Consider the following 23,575-nt stretch of genomic DNA (forward strand, 5'->3'; position numbering starts at 1 on the left):
ATATTAAATTATCTTGGCTGATATAGAATTATTAATTTTAAATTATCTTCCTTTTTCATTCCCATGAATCACCTGCCATTAGGGGTATTTAACTTTATAATTTTTAACCTATATTTGGTTTATTAACTTCTCATTGTGCCTTTTAATTTATTTGGTTTGAATTATTTACATTAAGTTCTAGTATTTGAGACCATCTATAGTTACTAGGCTTACACTCATTTGGACTGGCTAGAGGGGCTTATCACTTTAAAGGGGGTATAAAAAAAAGCATTTTTTTTCTCTTTAGAATAGAAATATGCTTTATTGTCACTGAAAATTGTACAGTTTTATGGACAAAGCTTACAAAAAATCAAAAAAATAACAAGAACAATTAAAATTTACTATAGCTTTATAAAATTACGTAAATCGTTAGTATAACAAAATAAAACATAATAAAATATACAATCCATTGTAAAATTTCACTAAATTGCAAATTGCATAATAAAACCTTACCAACTAGTTTACGAATAAGTTTAAGCTGCTGCAAGGGATACCCAAATATATATATATATATATATATATATATATATATATATATATATATATATATATATATATATATATATATATATATATATATATATATATATATATAAAAGTAGTTGAAACTCTTACTGAATAATATGGTCTTTCAGATAGATAGGCTTTTGTCAATTTACGGAACTTAAGGAAAGAAGGTGTAGATTTAAGTTGCAAAGAGAGATGGTTGTATAATTTTTGTGCCGAATATAACATAGATTTTTTTACTAATTCAGTGGATGGGATCGGTAAATACACATCAAAGCTTGAATATCTGGTGGGGTAGTCATGATTTGGCATTGCTGAAAAAACATGTAGGTGTTTACGAATTAAGCAAAGAGTTTCTAGAATATATAGAGAGGGAAAAGTTAAAATACCGTGATTTTTTAAGTAGCTTCTGGAATGTGTTATTCTACTGAGGCCAAAAATATACTGTATTGCTCTTATTTTTTGCCATCTCGATTGATCTCTTCTTTATATGTCTACATACCAAATTAAACGTTTTTCTTCGATGTAGCGTGTCTTGTTTCAGTGCTAACGGTCTGCACTTCAGTTTTAATATAAATGAAGAAGATAATATTCAAGATAATATATTATTACAATAAAAATATCGTTAAGCAACAATTTATGTGACATGCAAATGCAGATACTTGATGTTTATTGTACTAAGTGATAACAAATATGTAGTTTTGTAATACAACTTATTAGTAATATTTTAGATAATCAGTTAATATTGTTTTGATTTATCAATAAATATGATCTAAAAAATATGTACAGCTTTGATTAATTCTAAGGTGACAATCTATTTCTAATCTATTGCTAAGTTGATGTTAGTTCAATATGGAAGGTAAAAGATATATCTTTTTCATTTTTTTATTTGTCTCGATACTAGAAGTCAACTCAGACTATTTAGATTCTTGTGCTACCAAGGTAAGTAAACAATTATTGTAGAATTAGATAAAAAGAAATGAAATAAGACTTACTCACAATCAATTTAATTTTACCACCAAAACCACCGGTTTCGCTTACTACACTTTGCTAAGCATCTTCAGGTCTAACGGTACCAGGGAAATTGAATGCTGAAATTACAAAAGCTCACATTAGGGTGCTGTCTTATAAAGATAACAATTGTGATTATTAATATGAATAAAATTGATGAAGCAGACAAAGTAAAAACCCACAAATTGGTATAAGTAATCTGTTGAATTGAAATAAATTAGTAAATAGCAAAATACTACTTACATGCCGATACAAGAATTATTAATTAATAATTCGTGAAACATACTTCAAACTATTCTGGATTGCTGGTGATGGGTGATCATCTGTTTTATTTCAACTGTTTGATAATTAGCGGGGAAGTTCTTGAGGGTAGAGATATTAACAAATGAATTAGGAATTAGGTATTATGTAATTGTTTGTTAAATGAAATTGATGTTTTATATTATTAAATTATTAAAAGTTATTTACATTTATTCTATAGATATATTTTAGAAATGTGTGTTAATTTATTGGATTTTTATTAAAAGGATAGTAATAGGAAAGATCTAGAAAAATCTTTCTTATCTCTTTCGATTTTGAGTCTTTCGTCTCTGGTTTGATTATTATCAAAACGTTTTACTTTTAACAACTAAGAACAAGAAATAACTTAATATCAAAACTTGCTGGAACAACTTGGGGTGCTTCTGCAGATACTCTTCGGACCTCTGCTCTAGCTTTGGTTTTTTCAGTGGCAGAATATTGTGCACCAGTATGGCTAAATAGTGCACATACAAGCAAAATCGATGTCCAACTTAACCAAATCATGAGAATAATCACTGGAACAATAAAACCAACGCCAGTGAGATGGCTGCCTACTCTGAGCAATATTGCTCCACCAGATCTACGCCGTACAGCAGCATTAGTGAGAGAGTACCAGAAAATCGTAGCCAACGTACAATTGCCAATACATCAAGATATCCCAGACATCTCAAAAGAGCACCAGCGACTGAGATCTAGAAATCCTCCAATACGATCTACCCGAAAAATTGGTAATTCCTATGATATACATAGGCAATGGACAACAAGATGGATGCCAACAGTAGAATCGGACTATATTAAGATATCCACCCCAACTCAGGGTTTCATCGGATCAAATCTGCCCCGGTCCACTTGGGCAAGGCTTAATCGTATACGTACCGGATATGGTAAATGTGCTGATTCGCTGTTCAGGTGGGGTCGTGCAGAAAGTCCACAGTGCGATTGCGGACAATCTAGACAGACCATAAGCCATTGTGTTTCAGACTGCTTGAATCGTGCCTACCGTGGAAACCTCCAGGACTTTGCGGAATGTTCCCCAGAAGCAATTGAATGGCTGTGTAAATTGGACATTAATATTTAGTGTCATTCATTCGATCTTTAGTGTTTAAATAATATATTTAATATATATGTATATATCATTGTATTTGTATATTTATCGTACTGTGAAAGTCCATACGCCAAATAAAATAAATAAACTTTTAACAAAACTCTAAATCGTCTTTGTGCCATGGTCGCTACAAATATTTCTGATCTCATGCCATCGTCTGCCCAAAATTCTTCAATTTTTTTTCGAGAGGCGTGATCCATACGTGCTAAATATTATAAACCAATAAAAGCTTTCATTTCTGGGACAGATGGAAGTTTGACGGCGTTTTGATTTTTGTATTTTCCAGATATCTCTCTAACATAAATATTGGTGTATTCTACTACAAGTAGAATAGTGTATTCAATATTTTGTATTAAAAGATCCAACGATTCAATTGGACACATTGCGTTTTTAGATTCTCGGATAGTTCCTGGTAAGTAAGAAACTCTGTATTCTTCCGTCGTTTGCGAATATTTGTAGGTAGTGCAAATTTCTTTACATTTCTTTGCAGATTGTTCTTTATTAATTGTTTGTTCTTCAATCTTGGTGCCGCTTTCGGTATATCCTCTTGCTCAGATTTCGTGCGATGACGGCTAAATTCTTCTCTATCATCGTCAGCAATAGAACTATTCGAATCATTTTCTACATCCAAAGTTACTCCTTCATAGACGTTGAATTTCTCTTTCATTAGGATAAATTACTGAAAAAATGGTCTTAAGTTTCAATGCTAAAAATTAATAAAAGACCTACTAAACTTATAGTGTATTTTTATGTATGAGAGAGTAATAAAACAATAAATTATGTATGCAAATCCCTAAACTGTTGATACGGGTGACTCAATGAAAAACAGATATTTGTCAACAAGTTTACAGAAGTATATAGGAAAACAATTTTAAATTGAGTATGACCACCAGGTATAAAGGTTGGAGCAGAATAGAATACAACAGTTGTGAGGGTTACTAATCCCTAAATAAGGTTGCCAGTGTCGGAGTGATGGAGGTTAACAGGTACTAATGAATTTGCAAGAAATGTAAGATGTTTATTTTATTGGTTATATATAACCAATAAAAGTTTAATAAGTACCTACCTATTTGCAAAATAAAGTTTAATTCTTTAGATAAAATAAAACGTTTTATTTTATCTGAAATGAGTGCATTCCACGAAGTAAGGGTTTCAACAATCAAACATTTAATTCTTTAATTCCAGGAATCTACGACAGTAATTGACTAGATAATTACCTTCTAAACTTATTCCACAAAAAATGTGATAGGGTTTTTCCATTTTGTAGGAAGGTCCAAGTGGCGTATTCAAAATTCTTAACAGTTCACTAAAAGTAGGTACTTCAGTTGCAAGGTGCAGTTTATTGTGTATACTAGTGTTATGGAAAATTTGGAAGTGCCGTGTAAACGCCGAAAAATTGGTCCTCTAACAGTTAATGAAAAAACATTAATATTTAATTGTTTTAAATCATTTACAGACAAACGTTTATGTGAAAGTGTTGATGAGACCGTTGAGTTAGTTAGCAGTACACTTGGTGTTGGGAAATCTACGATTTACAGAGTTATTAAAGAAGAGAAATGTGGTAGTTTTCAAATGCCACGTAATGCTCCAGGGAAACCAAAATTTCAAATAGAATATCATTTTAAAGAAGGACTTCGACGGAAAGTGCATGAATTCTTCTTTAGACAAGAATTTCCAACATTGGATAAAGTTTTTGTCTCAGTTCGAGATGATAAGGATTACCCAGAAATGAGTCATAAGTACGTTATGGAAACTTTTAAAAGAAATAGGCTTCCGCTGGAAAAAGAATCCCAGAAAGTCTATTTTATTAGAAAGAAGCGATATTGTCATATGGAGAAGACATTTTCTAAGAACCATAAAGGAAATGAGAAACCAAAAAAGAAAAATATTTTATCTTGATGAAACATGGATCAACGAGGGTCATACACCAAATAAATTTTGGCAGGATGAAACTGTTACAAGTCAAAGGCACGCTTTTGTAAATAACTTATCTACTGGTTTAAACCCACCATCAGGAAAGGGACGCAGGCTGATAATAGTACACATTGGCAGTTCAGACGGTTTTGTTGAAGGTGGTTTATTAACTTTTGAATCAACTCGTACCGGTGACTACCATGAAGACATGAACGCTGATGTCTTTCAAGAATGGTTCGAACAAATGATAGATCTTCTTCCTAAGAATTGTGTAATAGTAATGGATAATGCAAGTTATCACTCCAGACTTATAGAAGGACTACCCACAACCAAGTGGTTAAAAAAAGACTTGCAGAATTGGCTGAGTTCAAAAAATATTACGTACCATCCCGGATCTATAAGAAAGGAACTTTATTCGTTGTGTGCCCTTCATAAAGAAAAATTTAAAAAATACGAAATTGATGAAATTGCCAAAAATCGTGGAATGACAGTACTTAGATCCCCACCATATCATTGTGAATTAAACCCGATTGAACTGGTATGGGCACAGATAAAGAGTGAAGTTTCAAGAAAAAATACCACTTTTAAAATTCATGATGTTAAACAGTTGTTTTTGGAGGCCGTAAATAATGTAAAACCTGAAAACTGGGAAAAGGCAGTAAATCACACTATTAAAGAAGAGGAAAAAATGTGGAAGCTGGACAATATTACTGATAAAATGATCGAGCCAGTTATTATAAATCTTGGTTCTGAAAGTTCATCTTCTGAATCTGATTTGGATTTGTAACAAATAGCTGTAAGTTTTATATTAATATTTTTATTCATCTATTTAACATACCTTAGACGGTTTTAAAAACTCTTTTTCTCTTTTGTAATTTTTAAAAATTAAAAAAAAATGTGAATTTTTTAAAACCCTTTTTAATGTAGGCCAGTCAGTTCTAATATAGTGTGTGATAAAAGAGGTCACTTTTGTTTACATACACATAACACTTTATAACACTGAAATAATTCATTTATTTTTTACAATTATTCAAAGTAATTTTTCAATTAATCTTGAGCACGCCCATGGAGTGGTCGGAGCTACCAGTTAAAATTATGCTAATTACTCTCTCGTTCATAAAAATAAACTATAAACTATAAACTTATAAAAACAGGATACGCAAATTGATGAATAAAACAATTAACTGCTACGTGTAGTTCTTGCGAAACCACTTTACTATCAGATGTATTTCACACGAAACCAAAATAAGAACGGAGGCATATCTAAGATTTACACTGCATATTGTCGATCGGCGAAACCCAGCCCAGTGAATACCCGAAAGTAGAGAGAAAATAAAATAAATAAATAAAGTTCGTGTATATGAAAAAACTTACATATTACATAAACGAACGTCGATGGTCTATCAGGCAGGACAGAGTAATTTTTTATGAAAAAAATAAAACGATTTTTTTTTGTAAAATATAATGTAAATTGTAGGTGTTCATTTTTATTAGGTACTGAAAATCCCGACAATGTAGATTATTTATTTTTAAGAAAATAACGTTTTACATCGTAGGCTTGGCCTGACAGACCACCGTCGTCCAACGGAGTACTATTTTTTTGACGGACAAGTATAAAGAATCAACATCGTTTCTTCTTAAACTCCTATCGCTGGGAATAACGTATGGTCCTAAAGTTTTGGGAAAAATTTCAAAAGCATATAACTCTGACCACAATAATCTTATATTTTTATTAAATTATTCAACAATTTAACTTAACTATCCTTATTATAAACCAAAATTCAAATAACAGACAAGGGACCATTATTTTCGATTTGCCTAATAATTCCCCTGGCACGTTGCATCATCCTTTGGACGACCTCAGCGTCAATTTATCTAATTTTTGTATATATGCGGCGTCTTCACTGTTCCTGATTTTGTGCTTCCCATCCGTTATTATAGACTTTCCGACTTAATATTTCCCAGAACTCTTCAATTGGACGAGCCTGAGGTAGGTTGGGGGGATTGTCTGCTTTCGCTACAAAGGTAATGTTGTTAGTTTCGTACCAGTCCCTTGTGATCCTCGCGTAATGACATGAAGCATGATCTGGCCAAAAGACTATTTGATCATTTGCATGATATGTGTTCACAAACTGAAGCAATTTAGAGAGACATCTTTGAATATAAATATTTGCGTTTAAGGCTTCGCCTCGAACAACACCAATGTAGGGCTGTGAGATAAAGCCAGCCTCAGAAATTGCACACCATACCAAAATTTTGTCCTCAAATTTTTTCTTACTTTTGAATTTTATTTCATCAGGTACATTTTCGTAATCGTTCGTGTAAAACCCATCGTTACCCTTCATCTCAGAGTTTAACAAAGTAAAATATTTTTCATCGTCCATCACGATCAACTTGTTGACGAAATGCACTCGCCTTAACGAGCGTCAACATCTCGGAATTCTCTCTAATTGATCCTCTGTGTATTTTGGAGCTTTCCTTCTTTTGCGGTAGATAATATTGTTACTCGATAGGGTCCTGTATACTGTAGTCTTTCCTACATGAAATCTTCTGGCCAGTTTTCGTTGTGAGACCCCAATTTTGTTCTTAGCTGCTTCAATCAGTCTTGACTCTCTTATATGCTTTCCTTCTTTTGCGGTAGATAATATTGTTCCTCGATAGGGTCCTGTATACTGTAGTCTTTCCAACATGAAATTGTCTGGCCAGTTTTCGCTGTGAGACCCCAATTTTGTTCTTAGCTGCTTCAATCAGTCTTGCCTCTCTTATATGGTTCAAAATCCGCGGTCGGCCACTTTTACGCAAGTTAACACATGGTATCCCTTCTTCACATTCTCTGATTGTGCGATAAATTATCGATTTGCTTATGTTTTGATCTCGATAAATATTAACAATATCTCGTTTCGACATTCGCCCAACCATATTATAAACACCTCGACGAATATCGATTTTATAAGACATTTTGCAGAGCACAAACCAAAATATTCTGCTTTGTTTATTAAATGTCAATAACTGATGACATTTTAATTCCATGGCCTTCTTTGTTAAATGCATTTTGCTTCTCAATCAGACCAGGTGAAATTTTTCCCAAAACTTTAGGACCATACGTTATTACATTTATAATACTTCTGAAGAAATGAACTGAAATTAGTATTAAATAGCTTTGAGAGTGTTACATTAAAGGCCATCAGTTCCATTAAGTGCCATCATCCTGTTTATTTAATTGTTTAGACGTTGTTGCTAAATATTGTAGTAACGATTTTTGGACTTTTCCGCCCTATAACTTTAAGTTGTCCTTTTTTGTTTTATGTACCGCAGTTCTAACGTGTTAGTCTATTTGAAATTTTTTGTCAGAGTTGACAAAAAAAAAATTGTAAAGAAGTAAACGTTAAAGATAAACTTTTTCAGGCATGTTCCAACATAGAGCCAGATAAAATAAATGTTCATCTGATTCCACATTCTCATGATGATGTCGGATGGTTAAAAACTATTGAAGATTATTTCTATGGAGGTGAGTAATCTACAGTGGGTAAACTTTTTTAAGAAAATTATAATGGCTTACCTGATGGACATTTTCGGGAAAATACAATACAAGTGACACACAAAATATGACTGTAGTGCCGTGTGACATGCCGACATCCAGCGTTCTTAAATGATTTCAAATACTCTAAAACAGCCTGGGTTAAAACAGGAGTTTTTAGTTTGTCGTATTGGTTTCAAAATAAGGTAAAGACATTATAGTTAGGTACCATGGTTTTTGAAAAAGTGTAATATAACCTGTAAGAAAAAACTTTATTACTTAAAAAATAAAATACAAAATACATATATGATGTCCTGAACAACTGTTACAAAACGTTGCCACCTAATAGACTCTATTCTGTGCAAACTTTCTATAATAACTTATTATTGTAACATGTCACACAACGCTTTCTCTTCTTTCTGTTTCTCTCATCTCTTTAAATACTTCGATCAGCTCATGTTTTTGAACTTTCTTGGTCGAATTAGAAGCAAAACTTTGAATAATTTGCTATCTTCAATATCTAGATGTACTTTATCGTTTTATATATTAGATGAGAGTTCACAATCTAGGTTCTCAAAAGTAACTGTCATGTACGTTATGATACGTAGGCATAGAACTCTTTAACAATTCCAGACCACGTTGATCTAGAACTCTTTGACAGTTCCAGACCACGTCGGTCGGGATCTCTCTTTATATATATATATATATATATATATATATATATATATATATATATATATATCTACTATTATCCTTTTGAATTATTTGGGATCATATCGTATTCATCCTAATATAGGTGGTCACTAACGCAATTTATTAAATATACCCAGTATTTGGCGACCCCGTAGCTGAAGGCACTCCTGTATACGTCTAGGCTTTGACAAAATATGATGATCGATGTCTGCTTGTGACACCTCGTTCCAAGCAACTTGAACTTCATGTATTAACTGTGCCAGAGTCTGTGGAGGATGGTGCAAAGTGCACAGTCTCCTTCTTATCATATTCCATACATGTTCGATAGGATTTAAATCCGGAGCAGGGGAAAGCCACGGCAAAACATTAACGAAAGCTTCTTGGAGGAAGTTTATAGTTTGACGAGCTATATGGGGACGCGCGTTCTCTTGCTAAAAAGGACGTCTAGATGACCGTCGAGATAAAGCAGTAAAGAGGTTTGTAAGATGTCATCAATATAATGCGCAGCTGTCATATTGCCTCGAATAAACACAAGTGGTGATCAGCTACCATAGGCAATAGCCCCCCAAACCATTACTCTAATTGTCCTGTGTACATGCCTCTCAACAGCAAACCCGATATCTCGTCGCTCGCCACGGTGGCGTTTTACCATCCTACGATCATCATGCATTCCTAAACAGAATCGTGATTAATCGCTGAATGGTACATTACGCCATTCGAGTCGTGGGCGGAATGAAACCAGTCCAAAGGAATGCGATGGTATAGTGTACGCATACTATGATAACAAGTCTACCTACTACTCCAAACCATTGGTCAGCAATTTGACGTGTAGTAGCAAAACGGTCTGGCAGAGCCAGTAATCTAAAGGGCCTATCTTGACGCTCTGTGGTATACCTTGGTCGACCAGTTGGTCTTCTTCGTGTTCTTCCATCTTCTTTTATCAACACACGATAGACACGCATAACCGTCTTTGCTGTAAAATTAACACGACCAATTTCGCGATACGACCTGTGTACGCCAATTTTACCGCTGTCAAAATTGCTAACATGGTGGTAATTTTGGTGTCTTTGAACTCGAGCCATTTTCTTACACTGAATACAATTAGACTGAGGAATAATAACTAAAAATTTCTATACGAACCAGTTTTCACAAATCGGTCTCTTCACAAAAAAATTTAAAGATAAAACTTTATTTTTACAATAAGTAGAAAAGATAAAACATTGGTATTGTTATCATAGCATGTTTTAAATATAGTCATTTTGTTGCCAAAAAAAGTTGCCAAAAGTTCAAGCAATTATTCCTTCTGGGTGTAACACTTCTAATGTCACTGAGTATATAAAATTAGGTATTAGTAGAATTTAATAATTCACCAAAAGGATTTTGACAAGAATACAATTTTTTGACAATATAGCTAAATGCACAAGTAGATCTTTTTCAACTAGATTAGGTAAATATTACTGTCTGCTTGTGTTTCTACTCTATTTATGTTAACCCTCGAGTGGAGGCGCTGGTGCAATAGTGCTACCAATATTACTTTATGAGTGAGTGGCGCGCATGGTATAATGAATACAGAAGGTATGATATTGCGCATGACATTTGACAGCTGGCCCAGGAGTGTGACGTAGTCAAGACCGCTCGAACCACCTCGAACCCATTATTACAGCTTAACGTACTATCTATTTTGTACTAGCTATTTTGAAATTATGGTCAAAAAATGATCAATTTTTTTTAAATGTTTTGTTTTGGTTATAATTGAATAAAAAATATATTTTCAGTAGCATAAAACCTTTACTTTTCCTAGGGATTCAGGCGAAATATTTATTTTTGTTTTCATACATATACTAATAATATAAGCTTTTTTTCTGTATGCAAATCCTTTGAAATTTAAAAATTTTCTGCAGAGGAAATACTGTGAATAGGTAAATAGTAGTAGATTTGCGTATTCTGTTTCACTGTCACTCATTTTCCAGCAGTTTTACTGAAATAAAAACAAAATAGATTACAATAAAGAAAAATCTGTTTTACAATTCAATATGTAATTTTAGATGAGTTATAATGAAATTTAGTAAAATAAAAAATATACACATTACTATAACCTACCGATTAATTTATGCAAAATTTACTTATCAAACAATCTAATAATATAAAAATAAGGCACAAATAAGTTCAAACGCAAAACACAATAAATATCGACTTCAGACGACTTTACACCGGCAAGACAGAAGGCTTGTATAAAAACAAAAGTTCGACGATAATATCGGTTATCTGCAAATTGCAAGTTATAAGATAATAAATATATTTTAAAGTAACTCAATACTGACTGAGTCATCTATTTTATAATAGAAAAATAATTTAGATATATGCTTACATATGTCTCTTTATACAAATATATACATGTCACAAGTGAATATTCCACATCTTTATGAACCATCGCTGTTAAAAATAGGTGCTTTTAAAAACAGTTGGATAAACTGAGTGATGTGCATAGTTATGCAACTAGAAAAAACTCCATTATAATATCTTTCATTTTATTGATTAACAAAGACCCAGAATTCATATGAATATATCAGTTTAAAACTTTTTAACATGTTACTGCAAAATTGTTGTTATTTTTTTAGACAGCAACCTTAAATGGTTGTTTCATATCGATTTGTTAAGTAAGAAACTAGCCTAAGCCTGCTATGCAATTTGCAATAAGAACTGTTTCGGAAGAAATCAATTTAGCATCTTCCAGAATAAGATATTTTTCTTTGTTAAATCATGTTATCATTATTAAAATATATAATGTTATCATTATTGTAAACAATACCAATTTAATTTTATGTTTGAATATTACAAAAGATGTCATTTAAAATGTTGTGCAATATTGTGTGACCTCACTACACTACAATATTCGATGGCCAGCTAGCTCATCCGATCTAAATAAAGTTGATTCTATCATTATTTATTTTGATTTTGTGTTTTGTTCAGTAGGTATATACGTACAAATTTTGTGTACCTTCATTACCAGTTTTTGTATCTTTTTAAACATCTTAAATATCGAACTCTGGAGTATAAGTTAATTAACCTGCACCTACGTGTAATAAAAGATAATTAAAAATTGTTTTGTAAAGGATATCTATGTTAACAAAATAACTGTACCAAAAATCAATAAATTAAAATTAACCTCAAAATTTTATTTATGATTAAAATATTATAATAACATAATTTTATCATCTCTTTATAATTACTATAATTAAATTAGCCAAATTATATGAAAAAACTTAAAATTAAAAGTCTTTCCTATACTACATTCAAATGTTGCGGGAATAAGCGTTCTTGACTACGTCATGCGCGAAAGCGAACCGATTTTGGAACATTATGTATCATATGTGTATTCATTGTACCATGAGTGGCGCGTGACTATTGGGTTATTTTTTATACCTCTCAGTATCTTCTAATCTTCCTAGAAATTGACGAGGAAGTGTTATAATAGTTGAATTTGTGCGATTTAATTTCGTTAACGTCTTTGTCTACGGCAACTTAAATTTAATTGGATCATTTTTGCTACCACGCGTCCAGTCATGTAAGTGATTTAATTTTTATTTTTTTCTTTATAATAATATTTGTTCTGCTACTACTAATTTTAGATTGCTAAAAAAATGTCGTTTATCAGTTTCTTTGTATTACAGCGTTGCCAAAACTTACATTTTACTCTATTTTAGGGCAAAAGGACTTACGGAGGAAGAGCTTCGAAAAATTTTAGAAGATATGTCTGACATAGAAGAAATTAATGACTCAGATGACGGAGAATGGAGCGAAGAAGACGGAGAGATTGTAACCAAAGAAGACCATCATTCAGGTTCAGAGATAGAGTTGGAAAACATTGAGGACAATGAGCTGTTTATGCTAGTGACTCCGGTTCTGATATGGAAGTAGGTTCTGACAGTCTGCCTGGCGAAATCGGTAATAACTTTTATACCGGTAGAAAGAAGAAAACCAAATGTAGAAAAACTAGTTACCAATCACAAACTTCCAAGAACAGTTCAAAAAATCTTTTAAAAACGAATCCTGGTCCGAAAGAAACTGCAAAAAACGTTCCCACCGAGATTGAGGCTTTTTTGAAATTATTTGATGATAGCATTATAAATGATATCGTGCATTTTACAAATCTGTATATTGAAAAAAAGAGAAAGGGGGTTAATTATAACAGAGAAAGAGCAGTTAAAGTTACAATCAAATCTGAAATAATGGCTTTGTTTGGATTATTGTTTCTAATTGGTACTAGAAGTCGGACTAATGTCCAGGAAATGTGGACAAATGACGGAACAGGTTTGCCAATTTTGAGAGCCTGCATGAGCTATAGGCTATAGGTTTCAATTATTGCTGCGATGTATAAGGTTTGACGATAAAGAAACACGAGAACAACGTACAAAATTGGATAAACTGGCGGCAATTAGAGTATTTTTAGACAAGTTTCAAGACAACTGTAAGAAATATTATAATCACAGTTACTATGTAACCATAGATGAAAAACTGGAACCTTTGAGAGGACGATGCAGCTTTATCCAATATATCCCGAATAAACTGGCCAAATACGGTTTAAAAATTTTTGCGCTTTGCGATGCCGAAACTTATTATACTAGTGCTTTTGAAGTTTACTGTGGCAAACAGCCTGAGGGGCCCTACTGTAAATCTAACTCTCCATCTGATATAGTAAACAGACTAGTTGCGCATATAAAAGGTACTAATACAAATCTTACCACCGATAATTGGTACACCAGCTATCCTTTGGCATGTTCACTTTTGAAACAAAAAATTACAACCATTGGTACTCTGCGAAAAAATAAATCAGAAATACCTCCTGAGTTTTGGCCCCACAAAGATCGTGCAATTGGATCTTCGTGCCATGGTTTTCAAAAAGAGGTGTGTATGGTGTCTTACGTTCCGAAAAAGTCAAAATCTGTAGTATTACTTTCTACTATGCATGATGATGGAAAAATTGACGAAAAAACTGGAAAGCCCGAGATAATTCTTCACTACAATCAGACCAAGAGTGGCGTCGATACAGTCGACCAATTATGTGGGGGATATTCTGTTTCGCGAAACACCAGAAGGTGGCTCTTACCATTATTTTATGCTCTTTTCAATGTTGCTGGAATAAATGCCCAGATTTTATATAACAGTAACCAAAACAACGCAAAGAGGCCAAGAAGAATTTTTCTTAAAAATTTATCATTTCAACTTATGAAATCTCACTTAGAGAAAAGGTCTAAAATGTCGTCGTTACCTTCAGATATTCAGTTATTTTTAACGACTTTCAAACCTAAAGAAGAGGCACAAAAACATAATGTACCAAGAAAAAAGCGGGGACGTTGCGCCATATGTGGAAAATAGAAAAATAAATTTACGTCACAATTGTGTGACAAATGTGATAATCTTGTCTGTCAAGAGCACAGTGAAACTACGATTACCTGTCACCGATGTAAAACCAATTTAGTGGAAACTGATGAAAGTGACTAACTTTTTATGCTTACAGTGTTTGTTTATTTGTTTGCTATGTAAAATATACGTTTAATAAATATTTAAAACAATTTCCTACAACTTTATTTACTTATAATCCATTTAAACAATTCTAGAACTTTAATTTGCTGCTGGTAGCATATTTGCACCACGCGTCCACTCACGCGATAATTATAGGCGTGTCCACTCGATGGTTAATATTATATAAACTTTCAGAAAGAAACGATATACATAACACTGGTGTACAATATGTCTTGGATTCTGTTTTACAAGCTCTTAAACAAGACGATAAAAGAAGGCAAGTATATTTTTATTTATTTACTTCTTTATTTACATTTTTTGTTCTTTATCAGGTTGACTGCCACTGCGGTCACTATGCCCGCTCATAGTACTAGTAACTCACGCCATGGCGGTCATATTGTCCGCCGTGCATTGTTTAACAAAAGTGTCTGTAAAGGGTATATGACCGCCGATTTCGTTAAAAATGCATAGGCAACATGACCGCCTGGCCTGTATGGATATGTGAGTAAATATATTTACTTACATATGCGCTATGTATTATATGTGTATACCACAAAAAAAATTGTACATTATAAGTAAAAAATCAATGATTTTAGATAGAAATAAGTAAGTTTTTATTGAAATAATTGAAAAATAACATGGTTTTAAAAGTCATTACATTTTTAAATGTTTGAAATTAAAACAAGGCAGACAAAAATGAGGATACCCCTGGCAGTCTGTGCAATATGTAGTAACTTTTTTTACTTTGTTTTTAGATATTTCTCCTGTAGTTTTTTTCTTGTAGCAACCTCTGCAGTATTTCCTTACAGAAGTAGCCATTCCATCTTTTTTTTAGCAGTGTATGATTTCGTAAAGTCTTTCTTGTAGTTGCTGGCGGCAGTGGTTCATCTTCAGCTTGTTAGACTTGATCATAAACGGGCCCACCTTTGACTAAGTCAGATACAATTTCTTCTCTGAATTTAGTAATCGTCATGTTTGAATTAGAAAGTGTCTTGAATACTATATTAGCGTTTACAATAGTTGTACCTAGCAGAAGTTCGATCGCGATTTTACGATACCATTTTAATGATCGACGCAAAGCGGAATTATAGCTGGACATCTGGTCTGACAAATCGATTGATGATTGCCCAGCGTTGTAATCAATTATAGCATCCGGTTTTCTTATGGGTCCTGAATGGCGTTCAATAAGTTAGCAACTATCAGTGTGCTTAGTAGACAAAATAAGAACATCGCGTTTATCATGCCACTTTATCACACATACACCTCTTGAATTTTCTTTGCAAAATGTTTCGCCCTTCTTCAATGTCTTATCCAAAACCTCCTTTGGGTTACCTCTACGATTTGATCTCAAAGTTCCAATCAAATGTGTACGGTTGTCTAGTAGACGATTAGCAAGTTCAAGGCTGGTGTAATAATTATCAGTAATGGCAGTTCGACCTGCATTCAGGAGGTTTCTTGACAAATTCATCACGACTTTGGTAGGAACTGAAGCTCCTCTGTCTCTTTCTTTGCCAGCATAAATTTGTAAATTCCAAGTATAGCCTTTACCACAGCATAACTTAAATACTTTAACACCATATTTATGAGTTTTTTGAGGCATGTATTGCTTCATCACTAATCTTCCTTGAAAGGAAACAATACTTTCATCGATACAAAATACTTCTCCTGGAGTATATGTGTCTTGATATTTTCTTAAGAGTAGGTCGACAAGTGGTTGAATTTTGTGCAGTCTATCTCCCTCTTCGCGTTCTTCATTATTTGAAAAGTGCCACATTCTGAGCAACAGCTCAAAGCGATTTCGACTCATAGCAGTTGAAGCAATATCATTACGAAATAAGGGTTTTCTGCTCCAATAATGTGATAGTGAAGGCATTTGAACTAATCCCATGTAACCCAGAAGACCGATGAACTGATACATCTCCTTTTTATTCGTTGGTTGCCAGGCGTGTAACCTCGAATTCAGTGAAACATCATTTCCTAACACTTGCTGTGTTGCATATAAATTGGTGTGATTGACTATCATATTCACTATTTCATTATCAAGAAATGCGTAAAAACAGGTTGACGGTGAAACTTGTTCTAAAGAAATAACTGCTGCATAAATTGGGTTGAGCCCCCATGTCTCAGTAAAATCTAATTGTTGGTGATTACTAACAGGATTTGTCCATTCCGTTGGAACTGGGCTACTAATTGGTTGATCAATCACAAAATCGCCTCTATCAACCATTGGATCATTTCCAATCTCATTATTTTCTGGTAGTAACTCATCGTCGGACATATTGGTGACATCTCTAAGCGGCTCGGTTGTCATTGGATTGATATTTACCCCATTACCAATACCTGATGGACCTGCTTGAGCTTCACAAGTATCAGTGGTTTTGTTTATATCAAACCGCATTTTCTTTTCATTTGGACTAATATTTTCATCATCGTCTGAATTAGATGATATGTCCATTTCTTCCGAACTTGAGGGTACATATAAATCTGTAGAATTAAATGAACCAAAGTCGTCATCTGTTTCTGACTCTTCTGAAATAAAACAATCTAACCTATATTTAGAGAAAAACAATAAAATAATGCAGGTATTACCATCTGTTTGAGGCATTTCTCCAGCTAATTTCAATAGACGTAAAGTACGCCGATTTATAAACATAATGTAGTTTTGCAATACAAGTATACACACAATAAAAAACAACGAGCCACACTCTTGCAATAATAGTCTACACTAACTAACTAGCTAAAACGCGCGAACTATTACCTTAGCATAAGGATAGAGGTGGCCGCTACAGCTGACCGCTCTGGCGTAGACAGGTTATTTTGTCCGCCTACGCCAGAGCGGTCATTTTAGCCGATTTTAAATTTTGGCCGTAATTTTTTTCTTTTAATTTATAACAAAATTTAGTTTGTGCCGAACTGTTTTTTAATACACCTTTCTAGTATAAATTACTTTGGCGCAACAGGAAAAATTAGAATTTTCAGCTTGGCAGTCAACCTGTTATATTTAAAATTAAAACAGATTTGATGTACTCGTAAATAAATAAGTTGTATTAAAATTTTAATATCTAATTAAAAAGATAGATAATATTGGATTTCTTAGTAGTTACGGAAAATTTCATATTCACACAATATTTACTGAAGTTGAATAATCTAATCAGTTAGAAGCATCCTTAGGCATGCCACTCTTTTTATTTTTATATATTTTATATTTGAGTATATTACTTAAATAGAATAATTACGTACTTCGAATTGGTACTTTGGACGTTGTCTATAAACATAAGAGAGCAGGTACTCACTAAAGAGTTTATAGGGAAGATACAGGCATATGTGAGTACAGACGCAAAAAAGCAAAGGGCCAAATTATGCTGGATTACGTTCTGTTGTTCTTTAAATTACAAGAATGACAAGTATAAAAGGATGTCAAACCACTGAATGTGATAGCAATCTAGCATCTAAAAAATGTCAAAAATAGCGAAACGTTTATTTATCTAATACCATTATAAAAACTGACTATTGGCGACAAAATATAAAAAGAGCATACGAAAGCTGCAGTCTTCGCCTTTAAAATGCATTTTGATTTTTGTTCACAGGACATTCTAATCAAAAGATATCGAGTTTTTACCGCCGAGCTAATACAAATTTTATATAACATTGATTTGGAACTGACATTCAAAATCGATGATCGCTTTAAGCGTTGTTTGTGAGATATTTTTTTTACGACGTACAGATTCTTCTTTTTTCGGGTTTTAGGGAGAAGTTGGTGGTAGGGGGGAGGGGTAAATTTTTTTGCATCTTTTTTGGGGTACTTAAATTGACATCCTCCTCACTTTTTTCTCCTTCGTAAGGATTGTAGTGGCGTCATGAAACTTGTTGGACTATTTTTGTCCAATTATCTCTCCCCTGTGCGTGGTGTTTTGCTTTGGAGAATGCGTAACCAGTCATGTCCTTTATTTGATCCGACCATCATACTGGAGATCTTCCTCTGGATCTTTTATCCGCTAGGTTACCTTCAACTATAATTTACTCCATATCTTCTCTTCTTCTAGTTATATATCCAAAATATCTCACTATATTTTGGTTGATAGTAGCAATGAGTCTAGTTTTTATGTTAATGTGCGGTGGGCGGTCCATAGTATTCGCAACATTCTATGATAGACCCACATTTCAAATGCCATTATACGCTTTGAATTGGTTTGTTTTATTGTCCAAGTTTCTGAAGTACCTATAGGTGGCGATAGGAAATATCAATGTTCGAACAAGGCGTAATTTTGTGTTTTTTGTGATGTCAGTGTTCTTTCAAATTTTTGTCAGTTTGGCTGTTGCCGATCTAGACATTGTGATGCGTTGACGGATCTCGTCTTCGCATTCTCCACTGTTAGTAATAACGGAGCCTAAGTAATTAAATGGCCTGACCACTTCATAACCTGTCATGTTTCTTATCTCTGCCTGGTTGTTTCTATCGATGATCATCACTTTGGTTTTCTGCATATTGATTTTCAAACCTTATTATTCCGTACTCACCATGCCTAGCCTATTCATAATTTGTTCCAGTTTTTCTGGTGATGACTCAAATGTAACAGTGTCATCAGCATAACGTTGGTTTTTAATTTTCTTCCTCCTATTGTTGCTCCACCTTGCCATCCCTCAAAAACTGCTGTTACATTAGTAGTATTATTTACATATAGTTTTTTACTTACTGCTTACCCATTTCTCTAAGTATATGCCAGATTTTATTCCATTTTACGGTATCAAAGGCCTTGAAATAGTCAACAAAGTATGTTTCTAGGTTAAACTTTTGAGATTTTTCGATAATTTGACGAACATTAAGAATAATATATTCTCTTGTTCCTCTACCTAGCACGAATCCGCATTGTTCTTGAGGAATTTGTGGTAAGAATTGATTTTGGTCTTTTATTAATGATGGTTAGAAGTACTTTGCTCGCGTGTGATATCAATGCTACTGTACGGTAATTACTGCAAACTGTCGGTGAAGTGAACCTTTTTTATGTATGGGAATAAACGCGAGTTCCCAGTCATTTGACCAATTTCCGATATTCCAGATCTCATAGCAAATTCTAAGCATTACTTGATAACGAACTATTTTGCCTATCACATAGGGTATTACTATGTGGGGTTAAAAATTGGGGACAGAAACTATTGGGGTGGATATAGGGCAAGCAAAGTAGACGAAACTTATGCGGACGACACTCAGGGTTTATGTGGAGTAGCTGGGTCGTGGATAAGTTGAATGACAAGGGCATTAGATTGGGGCAACTAAAAAAATGAAATAAAGGGGGTACTTACGTGAATCTCTTAGAACAAACGAAACAAAACACAAGAAAGACCTCTAGCAACTTAAAATAGACGTTTTTCGAGGTGCCAAATTATAGCGATTACAACAACTAGTTGTAACTAATGAAATAATTATTAGAAATGAAAAATATATCTTTTTAAATGAAACTCAAAAAAGGGTTAGAGAGTTAGTTAAGAGAAATAAACAAAATGGTTTAGGAAACAAATTTAACATTTATTGTGGTCTCACCACAAATAGTTACAAAAATAGACAATACAAAATTACTATATTCATAGTCACAAAATAAAAATACAAAAATAAAAAAGAGAAACACTTACTATTGTTACTAGGCTATAAACTGTGGCAGACATAAATTATTGCAAATAAAAAATTATCTTTTTAAATAATGAAAGCAATTATTTTTATTAAAAAAAGTCTATAGTTACTTTGAAAGTTTAAAACAAAAAAAGTTACCTTGATTTTCGCTAAAATTACACTTGAGTAAACTCGGCTTCTTAAAAACTCAACAATGGCTGGGAATCTCTGACACACGAACACAAAACTGCATTTATAATCTGGAACGATGACCTTCTTCTTCTTCTAATGGCGATACAACCCTTTGTGAGTCTTGGCCTGCTTAACAATGTTCTTCCATTCTGCCCTGTCGGATACTTTCCTTCGCCACTGCCTGATGTTCATGGTTTTACGGAACGTCCTGGAACGTTTTACGTCCCTGGAATGATGACCAGGGACAAGAAAATAAGGGTGGAAGCTAGCACTGGAAAACAAACCTTGGAAAACTCGTCTCCTTAAAAGACTAGAACAGGTACAACTGAACACAATGACAACCTGTGGTTATCTTTAAAATTTCACTCTAACTATAACTATTAATTGAACTATACTTTACTATACTGTACTGCTACTATACTTTACACTGCTACACATTTTCCTATAAAAAAAAAGGACGAATGACGAGGAAACAATACAAATTCGACGTAGAATTTTTGACAAACGCTAGAAGCAGCTGTCAACGCTGACAACACCTCAGCGAGAGTGAGCAATTATCTTTTAAATTCATTCGCTTAACTTGGAATAAACAAAACACTAAAGCACTTTCGAAAGTGGGAGACAGACAGCATCCTTGCTTTAATCCTTTTGATGTTCTAAATCCTATTGTTATTTGTGTCCCTGCTCTTGTTTTTGTTATTGGTTGGTTGCATAGCACTTTGACGGCTTTTATTAATTCTATATTAATATTCGTGCTTTCCATTGATTGTCACAGCTTCTTCTCTTGATTCCGTGACATCTTTTGTTTTATTATCTGGGTTAAGGAGAAAATGTGGTCAATAGTGGATCGATCCATACGAAATCCTGCTTGTTCTTCTGCTTCATAATCTAAGTATTCTCTCTCGATTCGGTTCTTTAACACCTTTCCATGTATTCGACTCATAGATCTGGTTACAGCTATTCCTCGGTAATTTTCACAATTATTTTTATCCCCCTTTTTATGTATAGTACTAAGGTATGATATCTTCCATTTCGTATTGATTTCGCTTGTGTTTATGCATTCTTGAAATAGTTGTCGAAGACATTCGTACAATTTGTTCGTTCCGTACTTAAAGAATTCTCCGGTTATATCCCCTGGTCCGGGTGCTTTGTTCCTCTTCAGCTGTTTACACACACTTTTAATTTCCTCTGTTGTTAATCTTATTGGTGAGCCGACTATTGAAATTTTATTTTGGTTTTGATTTCTATGTTCTTGAAATTCGACTCTATTCTCTACCATAAGTCCTTCCCAGTCGAAATCCTCTTCCCAGTCTTCCGGTTTTATGCTTTGTATTACTTCTTTATTCTTTTCTTTTCTCAATTTTTTTATCAGTTTCCAACTTTCTGTGCTTCTGGTTCCTCCTAGATAAGTATTTATTCGTTGGCAGCAATTTCTTTCCCAAGACTCATTCTTCTCCTTAGAGATTTTCCTTCGTACTTCTGCTTGTTTTTCCTTATATTTTATTTTGTCTTGTAATAATTTGGAGCTTAAGTATTGTTGGTATAGTTATCTTTTACATTTTATTTCTTTCTCTATTTCGTTATCCCACCAGTATCGTTCGTTTACCTAGGGTTTTATGTAGTATCCCATTGCTTTAAATGCTGCTTCGTGTAAAATTTTTTTATATGTTCATATAACTGTCCGATATTCTTAGGAGCGGGAATTTGTAGCTTCTCATCCAATCTATTTTTGAATAAGTCTTGGGTAATTTTATTATACTGGACTATTATGTTGACCATATAATGGACACCACAATTTTCAAAATATATTTGTACAATTGGAAAGCGTTGTTCGAGCGTCAAGTCTAAACTTAACAAAAATCACTTGACAGCTGTCAAAATGGCCGACAGTTAAAAAAGTGTTACCAACTTAGATTTCTATACCTCTAAAAAAACACCCCTTACCATTATAGCAGTAGTGCAGTAAATAATTACCAATATACAAGTGATCTTGTATGGCCATAAAGATTGAGCTTAAATAATTCCTTAAAACAGAGAATAAAGTTCGATTTGTGTTCTAAGCTTAAACCTTTACTTAGTAGAAGGAATATTTATTAAAAAATACACATTTTTAGATACATACAAGTTGAGACAGCCTTTTTCTGGAAATGGTGGCAAATCCAACCGGAAAACAAAAGACAGTTGTTCAAAAAATTCGTCGACAACGGGCAGATTGAAATGGTAGGAGGAGGATGGTCAATGAACGACGAAGCTTGCGTTAACTATCAATCAACTATTAACCAATTTACATGGGGTCTAAGGTAATTTTGATTATGTATATTTTTTATGGCGTAAAAGTATATCAATAGAAAATTTTTTAAACGTATTGAAATATATGCTAAAATCACAATAATTACCATTTAAATGGGAATAAGCCATAATTAAAGGTTAAAGTACGTTTATTGACGTTTCAATTTCCACTTCGGAAATCGTTTTCAAAATACAAACATTTAGTAAATTAAACAAATATTGTTTTTTTGATACTTGGTGAAAAAATTCTGCTAATAATCTAATTTTATCTGACTTATTTATATTGACAATTCAAACATTCATACATTTTAAAGTAAACGACTTTAAAATAATATTGCCAATATTGTTGAGTTGCGTTCCTGGGACTACTTTACTTATAAGATAGTTCATTCGATTACATGAAATCAACTTTAACTGAGAATATCCGTCAGAAAAAAAAATCATAGCATGTAATTCATCTTTAAAAAGACAAACACATGCCATGATGACATGTTAGTGATTCCATAGTAAATTATGAGCAAAAAAGCAGGAAAAAACCTCATAATACTATCCCGACATGGTAAGTATTTGGTCGTACATTTAATTTACTTTCAATAAACACCAAATTCTCATTTTATGTGTTTGTTATTTTAAAAACATAAATGATGTATTCTCTATACGTTACTGACTTACTAATACTGGTATTTTCCTTTTAATAACTTCATCCTTTAATGTGGGTAACCAGATCCTACTACATTCTGCCGAGGAATTTGCGACACAATTAGTTTGATTTAGCATAATTAGAGCCGCTTCTTTGATTTTTCAAGGCCGCTTTTTTTAGGATTATATTTGAATCATTCCATTGAACCCTATGTTTATTATCCCTTGCGTGTTTACATAT

At 33.3% G+C, this 23,575-nt stretch overlaps 1 protein-coding gene across 1 annotated transcript in view; it reads left to right on the forward strand.

Annotated features, from left to right (window-relative positions):
- Positions 1-1,326: 1,326 nt before the first annotated feature.
- The window catches only part of LOC140449596 (lysosomal alpha-mannosidase-like), a 67,717-nt gene continuing 45,468 nt past the window's right edge, over positions 1,327-23,575 (forward strand). Inside the window, exons 1-4 of the mRNA XM_072542818.1 lie at positions 1,327-1,488; positions 8,282-8,384; positions 14,805-14,886; positions 22,521-22,706. Coding sequence (XP_072398919.1) covers positions 1,399-1,488; positions 8,282-8,384; positions 14,805-14,886; positions 22,521-22,706 — 461 coding nt within the window. The 5' untranslated portion in view covers positions 1,327-1,398. The remainder of the gene's footprint in view (positions 1,489-8,281; positions 8,385-14,804; positions 14,887-22,520; positions 22,707-23,575) is intronic.

Source organism: Diabrotica undecimpunctata, chromosome 9 (assembly GCF_040954645.1).
Source record: "Diabrotica undecimpunctata isolate CICGRU chromosome 9, icDiaUnde3, whole genome shotgun sequence".
Classification (NCBI taxonomy): Eukaryota; Metazoa; Arthropoda; class Insecta; order Coleoptera; family Chrysomelidae; genus Diabrotica; species Diabrotica undecimpunctata.